The 18,217-nt window shown below is 40.9% G+C and overlaps 1 protein-coding gene across 24 annotated transcripts in view; it reads right to left on the reverse strand.

Moving 5' to 3' along the window:
• Positions 1–7,940: 7,940 nt before the first annotated feature.
• The window catches only part of LOC307045336 (uncharacterized protein), a 28,573-nt gene continuing 18,296 nt past the window's right edge, over positions 7,941–18,217 (reverse strand). For 14 of the 24 annotated variants that reach the window (XR_013809867.1, XR_013809868.1, XM_079690939.1 and 11 more), the window contains one exon: positions 7,941–17,476. Coding sequence is in view for 6 of the 24 variants with exons in the window: in XM_079690939.1 (XP_079547065.1) it covers positions 17,445–17,476 (32 nt within the window). In the remaining 18 variants the exon portion in view is untranslated. The remainder of the gene's footprint in view (positions 17,477–18,217) is intronic. The other 10 variants (XM_079690942.1, XM_079690951.1, XM_079690941.1 and 7 more) reach the window with 8 other exon arrangements.

Raw genomic sequence — 18,217 nt, forward strand, 5'->3', positions numbered from 1 at the left:
GGTAGAATATTCATCTTTATGATTGCAATTCGTCCTGCTAAAGAAATTGTTATATTAATCCACTTTTTTCTTTAATCTTTAATTGTTGTATACATTCTTTTGTAGTTCTTTGCTACTATTGTGTCTAATGAGGCATATATATCGATTCCCAAATACTTAAAGTGTTAAAGCGATCTACAATTCTGTATTTAGGTTTTGATTTATTCAAATTGATCTTGTAACCAGATATTGAACTAAATTGGGTAAAGATATTTAACAGCTTAGGAAGCGTAGTTGGTACCTCGTCCAAGTACAGTAGTAGATCATCCGCATATAACGAAATGTTGTGGTCTGTCTCTTTTACAACTATCTGTTTTACTTCTTTGGATAGTCTTATTTTCTGTGCAAGCGGTTCTAGAGAAATTGCAAACAGAAGCGCAGAGACAGGGCAACCTTGCCGTGTGCCACGTAGAATTGGAAATCTAGGTGACCAGTGATTGCCTGTCAGAACCATAGCACTTGGATTATTATATAGGATCTTCAACATAATCATACATTTTGCCCCAAACCCCAACTCTGCATTGTATGCCACAAAAATGGCCATTCTAGTCTGTCAAAAGCTTTTTCAGCATCAACTCATAATACGGCGCAAGGCGATGTTATGTCTGCTGCAAAATGAATCACATGCAGTAGTCTCCTGATATTATCTGATGAGAATCGTTTTTTCATAAAGACCGTTTGGTCATAATGATCTAATGTTGGAAGGACTTTCTCCAATCGTCGAGCTATTACTTTGGCATAAAGTTTGATTTCTGAATTTATAAGTGATATTGGTATAAAACGTTGGGTCCATCTCCTTTTTGTGTATGAGAGAAATTATAGCTGTATTGATATCCTTTTGGAAATGTCCTTCTTTGAGTGCTGCATGAATCATTGTCTTGTTTGAATGACAGGACTAAACACAGAATTAATGCTTTATTAATTCATGGTTTTTAAGGGGCTTATCTCCATGTAAATACTATGGTAGACTACCCAATATTCGCACCGCTCGAGTTTCACCGCGGCTGTCAGCTGTGTTTGCTCCTGTCATTCAAACAAGACGCGCCGGAGAGGGGGCGGGGCGTATCTCCATGTAAATCCTATGGGAGATACCAACTACAACAAAATGAACATATTTGACCGTGATTTAATTGTAATACACGTTTCAAAGTGATGCCGAAGTAACTACATACTGATAACGGTTAGTAAAAACCATGAATTAACGCTTTGACAAGTCTGCAGACAAGACGGCAGGCGAAAAGCTTTTAAAATGCGTGTTTTCTGAATGGAATCGGATCCATCAGGCTAAACTAACCTGAAGATGCTCCGTCCACACTCAACGTCATACAGACATAAATAAAGCAGCGATTGTAATCGCCATGACATAGACAGTCTGTGGTTTGTTCATGTTTAACTTTTGTCCAGCTTCTGAACAGATATGAGGAGCTGTGAGCTCTGAGTGTGTGCTAACGGCTGATGTGTTGGGTTGGGACCATAGACTGTATAGAGAGGCGAAGTCCCTCCCATCTACTTCCGACCCATGGGACCCCGGAAGCGGAAAATTATACATTGACGTTAATGGAGAGAGAAAAGTCATCTTTCGATCCCGTTTGAATTCTGCCACGAATGACACATATGATGTTTGTCAAAATGTGTCGTAAAACTGTGAAGTTACAATTGTTTTTGTGTGAAACCGCTCAGTGAACTACAGGTCTCTGGTCTCGCACAATACGCGTCACCATTGATTGATTGATTGATTGAAAAGTTTATTAACAGCTTGTATATTGGGTACAGTACAGTACAGCTCAAAACATACAATTGTTCAGGGGATGCAGACCAGAGAAAGACTTTCGTCTTGTTTACTTCAGGGTCCCCCATTTCCAATTCATCATATCATTTAAGACATATAAGACATATTTGACATACAGATAGCTTATTTACAATTTACATTCAGGTGGTTTTTTACATACAGATGGCTTATTTACAATTTTCATTTTAGATTTCGTTCTAATACATCCTAACCGGACATTTAAGACATACCAAGTCTACAGATATACAGTTAGTAACAGAGTCTAAAATGCGAGTATATACATAGATGGGGGGGGGGGGGGGGGGAAGCTGTCCATTGTATGACAGATTGAGATTTGTACCATTACCGGAGCCAGTTTTGCAATGCTCTCCCCCGAAGGTGCTCTTTAAGAGAGGTTTTGAAGGTAAGTATAGTTTTACTTTCCTTTACAGTAGTGGGAAGAGCGTTCCACCTTGATGTGGCATAATTGCGAAACGTGTATTCCCCCTTTTTTGTGCCAAATCTGGGTTTTACATGATTTGTAGAGCTCCCTCTGGTGTTATGATCATGGTATTCCTTGACCTTTGGGAAGAATTTTGACATGTACATGGGTACCATAGAGGTGTAGTGTATCTTGTAGACCAGGCCCATTGCAAGTAGCTGTACTCTGTCGTCTACTCTAAGCCATCCTAGGTTGTCAAAGTGGGCAGAGGTAAGGTGGGTTCTAGATGAAAGGTCAAGCAGTAGTCTGACCAGTTTATTTTGTGATGTTTGAAGTTTTATTTTTAGCGCCTTGGAGGTGCTATGTTACCATGACGTGCAAGCATAGTCATAGTACCCTTGAATGAGTGCTCCTGCCAGAGTTTTCAGGGTGTTTTTGTTTACCAGAGAGGAGATCCGGTATAGGAATCTAGTTCTTTGATTTACTTTTTTTATTACATTGGATGCCATTTTGTCACAGGAGAGGTTTGCCTCAAGAATAGATCCTAGGTATGTAATTTCCTTCTTACTTGTGACAATAATGTCACCCACTGCAACTGAGAAGTCGTCGGATTTGCTGAGATTATGTTTCGAACCGAAGAGAATTGACTCTGTTTTACCCAGGTGTAATGATAATTTATTATCGGCGAGCCAGGTGCAGATTCTGCCGAGCTCGGTGCTGAGGGTTTTTTCAACCTGCAATCTGCTCCTGTCAGAGACCAGCATGGCTGAGTCGTCCGCGAGCAGGAACAAGTTGCAGACAGTCACATGCTGATGACATGTCATTTGCATAAATTAGGAACAGTAACGGACCTAATGTGCCATCACAAAGATGGCTGTCACGTTAGCAAATTTCACCTGTTTCTTTCAGAATGAGGCGAAAAAGTATAAAACGAGGTGAAAATCACTACAAGTCTGGGCATGTTGAGAGCTGTACATACACGAAAGGGAGCGGTTCTGTAAGAGCCAGCATGCGGGACCGGCTTTACAAGGTTTCAGTGAGTAATATGAGTGCAATGTTTAAGGTTAATGTCAGCTAGCTAACATTAGCTAACAAGGTACACTAACGTGTTTTGTTTTAGCAACTAGTTTTCTCCTTAAGAACTTCGTGGTGTCTGTGTATGCTGTGGATAACATTAGTGTTCACAAGAACAAGATACACTCCGTGTTTTGTTTTAGTTGCTCTTCAGATTGAAGCGGCCAGTTTTATATCGACTATATGTGTGATCTCCTTTTTACATCTCGTTGTGTCATTTGAGTTTATTTGCTGTGTGTAGATTCAAGGATTTTGGTTATCTTGTCCAGGGATGCAAACTTGTCACCTTCCGGCGAAATTCTCAGTTTTGAATCCAAAATAGGTCGTTTGTGTGATTCATGTAGATCTGCAATAAAAATATTTTGGGGTATGGGAGGGGGTCTGGGACCCGGATTAATGTGCGGCCGCAAGCTTTTTTTATATATTATAATGAAGCGCGAGCTGTGTGCTCGAGTCTTCCTGCCTGTCGGCTCTACTCATGATGTATAATAAGCCTCTGCTGCTCAGCGATGATGGTCTAGCTTCAGCAGCTACATTACGTATGGTGCGTTCGTTAATATTAACTGTGTGATTCGGAGTCACTGTGGCACAGACTGGACCGCTGGTGAACAGCTGTTAGAACGGGCCGTTCAGGTGTTCAGAGCAGAGCTCCCTGTCGGAGCGGCAGAGCGTGATGTGCACTGAAAAGTTTTTTTTCCCCGTCGCAATATTATCGTTGAGCTAGCTGACTAGCATACATTGTCACTATCTGCTAACGTTAGCTTTAGCCTTCGTTTTCTAATCGTTTTTTTCATAGGCTATAAACAGAGGTGGTATAAGTATATATCTTGTACTTGATTAAAAGTAGAAGTACTCAGTTCTTGTACTTGAGTAAAAGTAGAAGTAGCCTACTCAGATCGTGTAGGCTACTTGAGTAAAAGTAGAAGTACCAGAGTGTAGGAATACTCTGTTACAGTAAAAGTCCTGCATTCCAAATGTTCCTCAAGTAAAAGTAGAAAAGTATTATTATCAAAATATAGTGAAAGTAGCGACAGTAAAAGTAGTCATTTTGCAGATTGGTCCATTTCAGAATAATATGAAATGTTTTATAATGATTGATCATTAAAGTGTTATCAAAGCTGGTAAAGGTGCAGCTAGTTTGAATGACTTTGTATACTGCAGGGTAGCTTGTGGATTTACTCCAGGTGGAACTAAAGTCTGATTTAACACTTGATTATATTTCACATCATTCATCCACATCTGTAAAGTAACTAAAGGGATTAAATACATGTAGTGGAGTAAAAGTACACCATTTACCTCTGAACTGTAGTGGAGTAGAAGTACAAAGTAGCAAAACATTGAAATACTTAAGTAAAGCACAAGTATCTCAAAATTGTGCCCAATTATAGTACTTGTTGAGTTTATGAATTTAGTTACTTTACACCAGTGGCTATAAAGATAGAAAGACTAGGCCTTACACAGAGGCATGAAAATACATTTTCAAAATGCTCAACAGTGCTGCCAAAATTATAAACTGACTGCTACACAATTAAAATAAATGCTTTTTATATATTTCTATTAAATGCGATTCTATGGCGTTTCTGTTATTATTAACACTGCTGCTTTAGTTGTTCTGACTGCTAAAATCCTCTGTTATTCCTAATTTTAAAGCCGATATTCTGTGGGGTCGGGGGGCTCGGATCCTTGTCACCTTTTTCATATCTGATGAGTTTGCATCCCTGTTGTCAATTTGTTTGGTTATCTAGGCACAGCTGTGTGTGACTCCCTCTGGTACACTGGTATATGTTTTCCTAATGTAGAGAGCATTGATTAATTCATAAACTACACACTGAGTCTAGGTCCTGACCAAATCCTTTTTTGTTGATCAAATGTTTCTCAAAAATGTATTGTATATTATATAACAGCTGCACATCACAGACCGGAGTCTCTGCTACTGTGGACCACGAAGGAGGCGATCATTATCCCCATCCCCAAAGACCCTGCATGGCATGGAAATCTCCTCCTCCTAGAACAATTCTACATCCAGCATATGCTCCCTGTGTTGGCCAGTAGAGAGGAGGACATTTAAATAAACATACTCTTAACACCCTCGGACTCGGCGTTGTGTTTCGTATGTGTGATGGGGTGTCATGCAGAGGGGAGGAAAACAGGACACAGCAGATTGGGATTGTGGTGGAGATGCTGAGCAGTTATTTAATTGTTGCGTGTAATTATTATTATACTGCGTGCTTCTTAGTTATTCCATCTTTTGCTGTAACATGGATCTGTATGTAACTCTATATTTACTTGTTATCTACCACACGTCCTTCTACATCATACACCATCATTATACATGTTGTATATAGGATATATATATTTGTATATATATCTGTAAATTGTATACTTTTATTTTTCGTATTTGGGTTTTCTCTTTTGTCCACACAAATACACTTGGCCCTTTCTCTTTTCCATGTGGAAAATGGCAGCTGCATATTCTGCTTTTCTCGTCTGGCTCCCTGTCTGCTCATCTACAATGAGACAATTATATAATTAATTACTAATAATCCTTTAAACCTGTTATTACCAATATTTCACAAATTCTTCATGTAAACTTAAGAGCACAGCTGTATGTTGAGTATGTCAGCTTTGCTTGGTTCATCTTACTGGGGGGCAGCTACATGGATGTCGGTGCAGTCCACAATAACTTTGCAGTTGAAGGCTTTATGAATTTATTATTGACTCAGAATGAAGCACAACTTCATGTCATACAATACATTGACTTTATTTGTAATTGTGTACAAAAATAAAGCATTTATTAGCAAGCAGGACCTGCACGAACAGAGAACGGTGATGGATGGAGCTGGGAAGAGAGAAGAATAAAGAAAACAGATCAACTTTATTATCGGATATTAAAAATTCAATTTCAAAACAAGTTGCCGCTCCTACAGTTTTCTAGTATGTAAAGATGATTTCACATGACCTATGCAAAATATCACACTCAATACATGTGTCTCTCTGGGGGGTGCATTGTGCCTTTGATGTATATAAATAATATACCATAACCAAATACTATTACGTACAGTGGAAATCAGGTTGCCAGAGCAGGTCAGTCCAGTGTGCATGTTCCTCAGGGTCTCAGCAGTTACAGGTGAGGTAAAGAAAATAAAAGAGAAAAAGGTCAGTAACAACACTTTAAAGTAACAACTCTGAATAATTATCTCTTTTAATAATTTTCTCTCAGTAATCACTCAACTACTGTCTTTCCAACAAACAGATTGACTCACTCTCACTATCATCACAATGAAACACGTCCAGAAGAATGTCATGCAAAGTAGCCTGCCTTCCCTGATCTTTTAATGTTCAATGTTAACCATTTGTGCAGATAGCATTAAGTAGAAAATATGCTAATGTGGCGTTAGCCTACCTCCCGCCCCCTTAGCTCCTGGTGGAGGGGGCGATAGGCTACTACTCTTCAAATGTTTCACAAAATACTTACCATCATGACTACTCTTACTGTTTAACATTTTGGTTTACTTCATGTTAAGGCTAATACAAATGACAAGGCTAAGTAATGTAATGTAATGCTAACTAACATGCTTGCTACTAGCTAGGTAGCTAACTTGACTATGTTCCATGCAAAACATGTATATTACCTGATATGTTTGGTCCTGGTCCTTTCACCAGACGGGAAGCGATAGAACGAGCAAGTGGTATGATCACTTTTGTGATTACAACCTGGTACAAAGCACACAGGCATCTTGTAAAAGTGAATTTATTGGAGCAATCTCTTATATTTATTGGAGGGAATAAATCAGTCTTCTTCTTTGCTTTGCGAGTCGCAACCAGTCTTGGAGCATTATCGCCTATGACATCACTTACGCGACCCAGAATGCATTTGGGATTTGTAGTCTTTCTAGTTGCGTATTTTTCATAGTCTTATATTTCAACAGTTTTACAACAAACTGACTTTTTTTACATGGAAATGATTGTTTAAGATTGACAAACATCATATGTGTCATTCGTGGCACAATTCCAACGGGATCAAAAGATAACTTTTCTCTCTCCATTGACTTCAATGTATAATTTTCCGCTTCCGGGGTCCCATGGAGGCTCCCGGAAGGGGAGGGACTTCGCCTCTCTATTGTTGGGACATATTGCGCTGTCGGGCGTTGACCAATCACGAAGCTTAATTTCTTGACTGGCAGCAAAAACAACCAATCACAGCAGTGCTTCTCTGGCTGGCTCTGTCCAATCATAAACAAGAATTGTTCTACCTAAAGGAATACCCTTTCCGTCCAATGTGAAATGCTGTGGTGTTTTGTGAAATGCTGTGGCGTTTTGTGAAATGCTGTTGTGTTTTGTGAAATGCTGTGCAGTTGCACTTCAGGGCCACAGTAACATTATGATGGAAAATATGACAAATTAATCATACAGCTTAATACATTTTCTTAATATATATAATAACATAATATAATCAGATATTCTTCTAAACATTTTTTGTATTTATCTTTTGTTTGTCATTCATTACATTCATTGTGTCTTGTTATAAACATTCTTAACACATTTGTTACGTCCCCACTAAGGTCTAGGGGACCTGGAGACAATAACATACAACCAATAAAAATGAGGGAGTCAGTGTAACAGTTGACAAAAGGTTTATTTTGCGTAAACCCAGAACCGAACAAACATATAATTGAAACACTCGGTTGGTGAGGAGGAGGAGGAGTCAAAGGATTGTGCCAAACAAAAGAAACAAGCACAAGAAAACCAGGCCTCTCTCTACATCTATCCTTTGAAACCAAAACTCAAACAAAAAAACCCTCACAAACTAAACTACAAAGAATTTGACAAAACAATATACAGGGGTGGCAACAATCCGTTAACCTAGTGTGTCTGAACATTAGTTAGCTACGTGGTGAGAAATGTACAGGGTACCCCAGACTTACCTAACTCCTCCACCTCTCAACACACACAATTTCAAAAAGGTCAGACAATACAAAGATCATGAGTTGCTAAACACTGCAGGCTCCTTCATCAGCAACAGGCCCAGAGTGAGAGAGAGAAGACTTCCTGGGTGCCTCCTTTATGGTCGGCCCTGGCTGCTGATAGGCCAGCTGAGGGTGAGGGTATCCAATCAGCCATCAGATTCAGGTGCACAGGCAGATTCCGATCAGCTGCTGATTAGCTGTGCAGAAGACAGGGAGAAGTGAGAAACACAGGAGGGAAAGAAAACCCCACAAGTACAGCCTGCCTGGCACGTAACACCCCCACACATATAAATCCAAACAGTATGTTTGGACCCGACAATATACATTTTCTATTTACATAGCACGAGATAGTGCATCGGCAAGAACAGTGACAGCATTAACTTTGCGAAAGTCGAACTAGGCCTTGCAAATCTGTTTTTAAGTAGATACTCTACTTCCCTTTTCATAACCTCTCTCTTAACTGGGTTAACCCTGTACGCACACCGTTTGATGGGCAAAGGGTTAGTCAAGACCACATCATGAGCTAGGACAGAAGTTTGTGAGGGAGTGTCATTAAAAAGAGCCTTTTCTTATCAAGCTCCACTTTTGTGTAATCAGCTTCCAGTTTGTGTTCGGATGGCAGACACCCTATCCGTTTTTAAGAGTGCGCTTAAGACCTTCCTTTTTGATAAAGCTTATAGTTAGGGCTGATTAGATTCAGCCCCTAGTTTTGCTGATATAGGCTTAGTTTGTCGGGGGACATCTTACTTCTTCCTTCTCTCTGTCTATACCTGTGTACTCTCATGTTCCGATTAACCCAGCTTCCCCAAATGTCTTTCTTTTTGGTGTCTATATACGCCGGGATCCGGAGTCATGGATGATCCTGCGGTCCTGTGTCATAGATTGCGAGTCCTGGATTGCGAGTCGTGGCTGTGGTCCTGGATCATAAGTCCTGGATGGATATCCTCGTGGATTCATCTTCTTATTATACACACATGCATTTCCAAACATTTGGACTACCTATGTTGCAAATGTATTATCTTTTCAATTTACACACGGCATCTATTGCACGTCTGTCCGTCATGGGAGAGGGATCCCTCCTCTGTTGCTCTCCCTGAGGTTTCTCCCATTTTTCCCTTTAAACTGTGGGGTTTTCTCTGGAAGTTTTTCCTTGTACGATGTGAGGGTCTAAGGACAGAGGGTGTCGTATTGTCATACTGATATTCTGTACAAACTGTGAAGTCCACTGAGACAAATGTAACATTTGTGATATTGGGCTATATAAATAAACATTGATTGATTAAGAGAAACTGGTTTCCAGTTTTAGTTTTTGGCAAGGGTCCCACACAATCCACAATCACCCTTTCAAATGGCTCTCCCATTACTGGAATGGGAATGAGAGGAGCAGGGTGTATCACCTGATTTGGTTTACCAGCAACTTGGCACACATGACATGTTCGACAATAAAGAACTACGTCAGACTTAAGTCCTGGCCAAAATAAGTGTTTTAAAACTTTTTCATACGTTTTTGTTACCCCCATGTGACCTGACCACAGATGATCATGAGCCAAGAACATCACCTGAGAACGATAGGCTGTTGGCACGACAACCTGATAAATTGCAAAGGAGTCTGACTCCTCACAGGCATCACTAATCCAGCGACGCATCAATAGTCCATCTTCCATAATATAGGCCATCTTCTTTGACTTGGCCTCTTTCTGACTGATAACAGAAGAGAGACATTTAGAAAGTCTTTAATCACTTAACTGGGCTGCCATGAATTCTTCCCGAGTGGCAGGCAGTTGTACAAGCTCTGAGCTGCTACTGGGTGATCCAGCATCAGCAGACCGGGCCTCCTCTGGCAGTCGGTCCGTCGCAGTCATGTCTTCAGGAAACTGCCCTGTAGCAAGAAAAGAATCAGACAAGTCCTCTCCGTATTTCTTTGACTGGGCCCTTGTAACAACACAAGCAGGAAAGATTTCGGGAGGTACTTCAGCTGATTTATCTGCGTCTAAACTTAGATCAGGAGAATCAATGACCTCAGGTACTGGCTTAACTTTGCCTCCAGCCAAGTCGTTACTGAGGATGAAATCCACACCTTTGATGGGCAAGGCAGGGAGGACAGCTACTCTAAAGAATCCTTTGACAAGGGACGAGTGAATATAAACATTGTGCAAAGGAGCCGCAACTAGTGTCATGCCTACCCCTTGAACAACAGCACTTGATCCACATGATGACCTGGAGGTTAAAGGTAAGATGCCTTCCCTAATAATAGACTGAGAACCTCCGGTGTCCCTAAGTACCTGTACTGGCAGCTGGTCTTTAGGATCCCCTGTTAAAGAAACAAAGCCCTTTGAAATAAAGGGTTTGAAGCAGGGATCAGGTACATCATCTTCCTGGGACATTTCTATGTCTGATAGGGAAACTCCTTTAATGAGTCCCATGCCTTTTGGCGTTTGAAAGCGTTGCGAAAATTGTTGTTTACGCTTTAAGAAATGACACCCTGAAATAAGGTGTCCTGTTTTATGGCAGTAGTTACACTCACGGGGCCCCCGTGGAGGTGATGGTGGTCCTCTAGACCTTTCAAAAGTTGTTGGGCCAAGATCAGTCCTTCCGGTTTGCGACTCTGTAGCTTTATCTGGGCGCAAGGGTGAAGAAAACAGTCTTGTGAGTGAGCATAAATTCATCCGCTAAAACAGCTGCCTTAGCCAGTGAAGTGACCTTCTGTTCATTTAAGAATATCACCATCCTTTCAGGCAAAGAATTCTTAAAATCTTCCAAGAGAAGTAACTGACGAAGACTCTCAAAATGATCCTTCACTTCATTAGCCGCACCCCATTTATCAAAGATAATGCCCTTCTCTCGCGCAAACTCAACAAATGTCTGAGTAGCAGACTTTTTATGGTGTCTGAACTTTTGTCTGTAGGCCTCCGGCACAAGCTCATAAGCACGCAAGATCGACTCTTTAAGCACTTCGTACTGCAAGCTTTCTTCCAAAGAAAGTGAAGATACCACTTCCTGAGCTTTACCTACTAATTTGCACTGTAGTAGGATTGGCCACATGTCTTTAGGCCAGACTAGTGCGGTAGAAATCTTCTCAAAAGCAAAAATATGAGTCAACTTCTGACTCTCTAAAAGTTGGCACCAAAGCAATATTTTTACTTCCATCAAAACTTTTTGTAAGAGAGACTGTATGTGAAGGTATTGACCTCTCAAATGTCTGCTCTGAAGAGATTCTCAGGGCATCAACTTCAAGCCGCTTTAACGTGATTTCTTTCTCAGCTTCTATCTCTAACTTGCGAATCTGCAGTTTGTATTCATATTCAGTTCTACACACCATTTCCTTCTCCTGAAACTCCAGCTGAAGACGGGCAAGACGAACCTTCCGTTTGGCATCACTACTTGCACCAACGCTACCCGGAGAGAAAGCCTCAAACCTAGGAAGCGTTGCAGGAGGAGCCTCAGGATTTACTTTGTCAATTCTAGGTGTAGCTAATACAGCCAGACTCTTCTGTTCTATAAAGGAAGCACCAACAACACGTTCCCTATCATCATCATCAATAGATACATCAGCCCTAGGCTGAGTTGATATGCTTGGGATTACAAGAATCTTTAACTCCTCTAGTTTTTGCATGATTTTCTCTCTTATCTCTTTTTTTACTTTATACTTGCCTACTGAAATGTTAAAGTGAGCTGCAATACATAACATGTCATCTTTGCGACAGGAATACAACTTATCAACACTTGGAATTTCAATAAAGTCCTGTAAGTCAAAACCCATTTTTCAGCCAATGTACAACACCTACAATGACTTCTCAATTTAAAAAAAAAAAATTGTTTAACTCAGGAAAATAGATATCCCGGACGAGCCCCCATTTGTTACGTCCCCACTAAGGTCTAGGGGACCTGGAGACAATAACATACAACCAATAAAAATGAGGGAGTCAGTGTAACAGTTGACAAAAGGTTTATTTTGCGTAAACCCAGAACCGAACAAACATATAATTGAAACACTCGGTTGGTGAGGAGGAGGAGGAGTCAAAGGATTGTGCCAAACAAAAGAAACAAGCATAACAAAACCAGGCCTATCTCTACATCTATCCTTTGAAACCAAAACTCAAACAAAAAAACCCTCACTAACTAAACTACAAAGAATTTGACAAAACAATATACAGGGGTCGCAACAATCCGCTAACCTAGTGTGTCTGAACATTAGTTAGCTACGTGGTGAGAAATGTACAGGGTATCCCAGACTTACCTAACTCCTCCACCTCTCAACACACACACTTTCAAAAAGGTCAGACAATACAAAGATCATGAGTTGCTAAACACTGCAGGCTCCTTCATCAGCAACAGGCCCAGAGTGAGAGAGAGAGAAGACTTCCTGGGTGCCTCCTTTATGGTCGGCCCTGGCTGCTGATAGGCCAGCTGAGGGTGAGGGGATCCAATCAGCCATCAGATTCAGGTGCACAGGCAGATTCCGATCAGCTGCTGATTAGCTGTGCAGAAGACAGGGAGAAGAGAGAAACACAGGAGGGAAAGAAAACCCCACAAGTACAGCCTGCCTGGCACGTAACAACAATATTAAATAGTAATATCAACAGTAAACATATTTTTAAAGCATTTTTAAATTGATTTCTGTCTTTATAATAACATATCTAATTTTGAACAGTAATATGAATAATTAATATATATTTTTTGCATTTTTGAAAGCTACTTATGCCTTAATAATATTATATATAATATTCAACAGTAATATCAGTTTGAGAAAAATGTTTTAGAGAGTACTTGTCCATGGACAAGTGAGTTTGGCAATTTACTTGTCCGAATACATTTTTCACTTGTCCAGAATGGATACAAATTGGGGCCACTGGAATCTTCTTCTTCGCCATCGTATTTTACATTTTCCCACGGTTTTTCCGACACCGCTAACGTAAGTGAGCGGTAAGATTTTACCGCATCACACATAGGGTTGGGTATCGTTTGGATTTTAACGATTCCGGTTCTGCTTTTCGATTCCGGTTATTTTCGGTTCTCGATTCCGGTTCTTTGAGAGGTTAAAAATAAGTCCCATGACAAACTGGGAGAAAAACATATTTATGAAAACATTAAGTCAAATCTGTATTCCTATTTACAAATCACTTCATACTGTTTAATTTCTTACGGTTATTGAATAATTATATAAAAATAATCTCTGCATTGTTTAGTTAGTTCTAAGTGGTGCAGTTTGAGAATGTACAATTGGTCCAGTCACCTCTGATGTTACACTGCAACCTGGCTGTGAGACACATTCCAACCACACATCTCCAACACATAGGCCTAATAATAATAATAATACATTATATTTATAGCCTAAGGCCTAGCGCTTTTCTACAACTCAAAGACGCTTGCACGCTTACACATGTCCTGCAATACACATGCTGCAGCTGCCCAGCTGCTCACTGTTTGCAAAAGTAAATAAATAGTATTTTCATTTCAATAAATGGCTCCGCCTCCTGTCCTCACAACTCTTATTAATCCCGGTACCGGACAATTGTTATTTGTTCCTACTCGGAACCGAGTTTTGCTTCCCAACCCTTCCAATGTGCTGTGAAAAAAATTCCCCTTTCCCTCAAAGTTTGCATGACCCCCAGTTTGAAAAACACTGGGCTAAAACATCGAACTACACCCATAATCCTGGATGTTTTAGCCGCAATGCACGTCGGGATATGGTGTTTATGTGATATGAAATCGGAAAACATTTAAGAAAAAATAAATAATACTTTATTCCGAGTGTTCTTGCTTTTCTCTTCGGAAGTCATCACATAAGGGCATTGTAATACACGGTTCGGCTGCATTAAATATTACACATCTGCCGTAGTTCTCTATTTATAGAGCCCTGATGAGAAGACTTCTAGACAAACAGGAAGAAATGCCGCCAAAACTGAATACGTAACGTGGATCATAAATATATCAGCAATTAAACAACATCTTCTTATTGAGTTGGCAGGACCCCCGACGAAACATGTGTCGGCTGGACCTCCAACGGCACAGGACATAGGGTTGGCAGGACCTCTGGCAGAACAGTAGTTGGTGGGACCCCCAACGGGACAGGACATAGAGTTGGCAGGACCCCCGGCGAGACAGGTGTCGACTGGTCCTCCAACGGCACAAGACATAGGGTTGGCAGCCCCCCCGGCAGAACAGTAGTCGGCGGGACCCCCAACGAAACAGGACATAGGTTTGGCAGGACCCCCGGCAGAACAGTAGTCGGCGGGACCCCCAACGAAACAGGACATGGGGTTGGCAGGACCCCCTGCAGAACAGTAGTCGGCGGGACCCCCAACGGTACAGGACATAGAGTAGGGACTTGAGTAGGGACTAGAGGGGACTTGAGATGGACTTGAGAGGGAAATTGAGAGGGAACTTGAGAGGGGACTCGAGAAGGGACTTGAGAGAGGGCTTGAGAGGGGACTTGAGAGGGAACTCGAGAGGTGACTTGAGAGGGGACTTGAGAAGGAACTTGAGAGGAGAAATGAGACGGTCGGTACGCCGACAGAACAAGGGGGTTGGCGTCGGCCGGTACGCCGACAGAACACAGGGAGCTGGCGTCGGCCGGAGAGCCAACAGGTGACGAGGAGCCGGGACCATGGCTGTGTGGGCCGGTTCTGGAGCCGGAACCATGGCTGTATGGGCCGGTTCTGGAACCGGAAATATGGCTGTATGGGCCGGTACTGGAGCAGGGACCATTGCTGCTGGGCACGGAACCGGAACACGGAACCATGGCTGTGTGGGATGGTACTAGAGCACGGTACCATGGCTGTGTGGGCCGGTACTGGAGTACGAACTGGCTTCCTGACCTTGCGTTTTTTAGAGGTCTTTTGGAGGCTCCGTGGACCTCAATACATTTTTCCTTTGAACTTTGTAAGTTTGTAGTCGTTCTCTAATTGAGTGAGGCGACTGTCTGTTTCGTTAGCGGATTCCTCCAAGTCTTGGATTTTGCAGGCGCTGTTCACCGCTGTCACTTGGAGATTGGATAGGGAGTCCTGTATTGGTTTTAATTTATCCTCCAATGCAGAAGAGATCTCCTCTCGAACGATATCTCTTATAAGTTTTCCAAGCGATTCATGATCCATCAGGGTGCTGCGCGTGGTCGGCATCCGCGAGGCTGAACAAACAATTTACCTGGTGTGATCAGACTAGGCGTGTAGTAAAAACAAATTACACGCCGAAATGCTCTTCGATATTATTATTTCCTAACGCTTTATTTCAAGTGGACCTATCATGCTATATTCAAATAATATAGTGTAGGACCATACCTAGACATATTTATACTTTTTATTTTTCAAAATACCAAACAGATCATGCATTTTAGCCATTCCTCATTTCACTCAATTTAACACTGTCTTTTCATGAGCTGATTCTGTGAGAACAGCACCATCTACAGGCCTGGCATATGTACTACAGCGTCTCCAGCGCTTTCGAACGGCAATGTCCGTGACTGTCTCCTCCTGATTGGTGGAGTTGGCCCAATAGCCGTAGCTCAACTTCTGTGACATCATAGAAGTGTTCAAATCTGGATCAGTCTGTATCAGATCCGTTACAGCCCCTTTTTAAAAGATTTGGGTATATGGAGGAAAATAGAGAGGGTTGTGTTTTCTGACACTTGGTGAGTTCCCTGGAACACCGGGGACACATATTCATGTGTAAAAGACATACAAAAGTGCATTTTGCATGATAGGTCACCTTTAAAGCTGTTTGATCCTTCTGAAAAAGTCACTTAATGCATATTTTTGAGGGGTAGTTGGCTGCGAACTCGACGCCTTCACTGCATGCCACCGGAAGTCACCGGTTATGAAAAAAAAGAAAAAGTATTCTGTGTAACTTTGCTCACTGAGGTTTGGATCAAATGTCAGTCAGATAATGCTTTTGTTAGGATTGGGTGAAATAAAAGTACGGTGTGTATGTTCATGGAAATGTCACCCAGTGCAACAGCTCATTCATGTGTTTTCCCTGACAGAGGGAGAAGATTGATCAGGCTCTGGCAGCAGTGCCGCCGGTTGGCTGGAGCCTCTGTGAGAAGTTTGCATGTTTTCTTCGTACCAGATTGTTTTTTCTCCAGTTTCATTATACAGTCACAAGACAATACTGAGGTTTGTTAAGCGACCTGTGTTGTCTTAATTTATTGGGAGCTAAAACCCATTTTGTCCTGAGGGTTGGGGTTAACTTTATAGTTTATCTTTTACTTCGATTACAATTACATTAAAGAAAAAAATTATTTTTACATTAAAAAAAATTGATATTACTAGCAGGATTGCTATACATTTTGAAATAAAGATCGATATATTATAGGTAGATGTGATTAATAAAAAAAATTTATGGTTTATATTTAGGCTACTTTAATTAGTCTTTATTTTAAGTATATCTATTTTTGAATGCAGTAAAAAAATACAGTCTATGCTTTTAATTAATACATTAAGCTTAATTAGCATTTGTAAATTATTAAGTTTACTACATTTTTTATAGGAACTATCTTGTTTTTTTCTTTTCTAAGGTTAATTGTTGCATACACTGAAGTAAAAAACATCTTATTGTTATTTATTTTCTCTTGTTTATTATTTGCGTTGCATTTGGTATTGAGATAATCAAAATTTAACGGAAAGTAATCAGGTTACTTTTATATTTTGATACTCAGATTAGGTTACTGATTACATTTTTTGACATGTGACTATTTATAGTAATGGAATACAAGTAACCCTTCTAACCCTGGTTATAGGTATACTGTAGCCAGGAAGGCCAGACACTGTAATAGATCAATGAGTTCCATGGCTCCTCAGATGCTAAAACACTGCACAGCTGTAAAGAATCAAATGAGAAGGGATTTTTTACTTTTCCATCAGGACCCCCCTGTTGTTTTCTCTTAGGAATGAATGAAGGGCACTACAGTCTGTCTGAACATAGCCAGAGGCTTCAAGGTGTTTGTGTTAGTAATAATACAAAACAAGATAGATGGGAGTATTTCCTTTTTCAGCAGCCATTCTCCTGTTCTGAGTGCAGTGAGGGTATGAAGGCAGTCTGGTGTCTAACCTTGTCCCAGGCGTGCGTTGAGCAGACATGGATGTTGTTACTGAGAATGAACTCCAGCCAGCGTTCTGGAGTCAGGTGCAGCTTGCCTTTGCTGTCCTTTATCGAGCCATCATCCAGCAGGAGAGCAAGGTGCCATTGACCCTGGAGAGGAAACACACACAGAATCAGAAATCCTTTATCTGTCCCGCAACGGAGACATTTACATGATTACAATAGCAGATAAAAGAAGAAAAAAAAAAAAACAGACTTAGTATGCACATAACTATGTTATTAATAACACAATATGTAAAAAACTATAACAAAATAGCAGATATGCACACAATGGTAATACACGTGAAATTGCAGGAGGGTATATTGCATAGTTTTATATTTTCAGACAGTTTTATTGCACATCAGGGGTATTCCAGTCTATGTGTGTGGAGGGTCTACCAGGTGGTGGTGAACAGGAGGGAACCTTGTACTGTTGCCTTTTGGGATAATGATGCATTTTTATATCAAATTGCAGAAACGTAATGTCAAGGGCCCTGATCGTAAGTCAATTGTACAATGGCAGCCATTCATTGTTATTAGTCGCCACAATCAAACATGTCATGCAATCAAACATTTCCCAAAGTTACATCATTTGAGGGGGCAGTAGCTTAGTCTGTAGGGACCTGGCTTAAGAACGGAAAAATACGGGTAGGTGGAGAGTTGCCCGTTCAAGTGTAGGTCCTATGCATGTATTTCTAGTGTGTGTGTGTATACAATAACAGAGTGGAAAACTGCATTTCCCCTTCTCATCTTATCTTATTGCCTTTCATGTCATTAGGAAAGATATTGGTTTTATTTAGTCAGGTTGTTGGCAAATAAGTGTGTCAGGTGCAGAGGTGGGAGGAGTACTCA

The sequence above is a fragment of the Notothenia rossii genome, assembly GCF_949606895.1.
Source record: "Notothenia rossii genome assembly, chromosome: 6".
NCBI classification, from domain to species: Eukaryota; Metazoa; Chordata; class Actinopteri; order Perciformes; family Nototheniidae; genus Notothenia; species Notothenia rossii.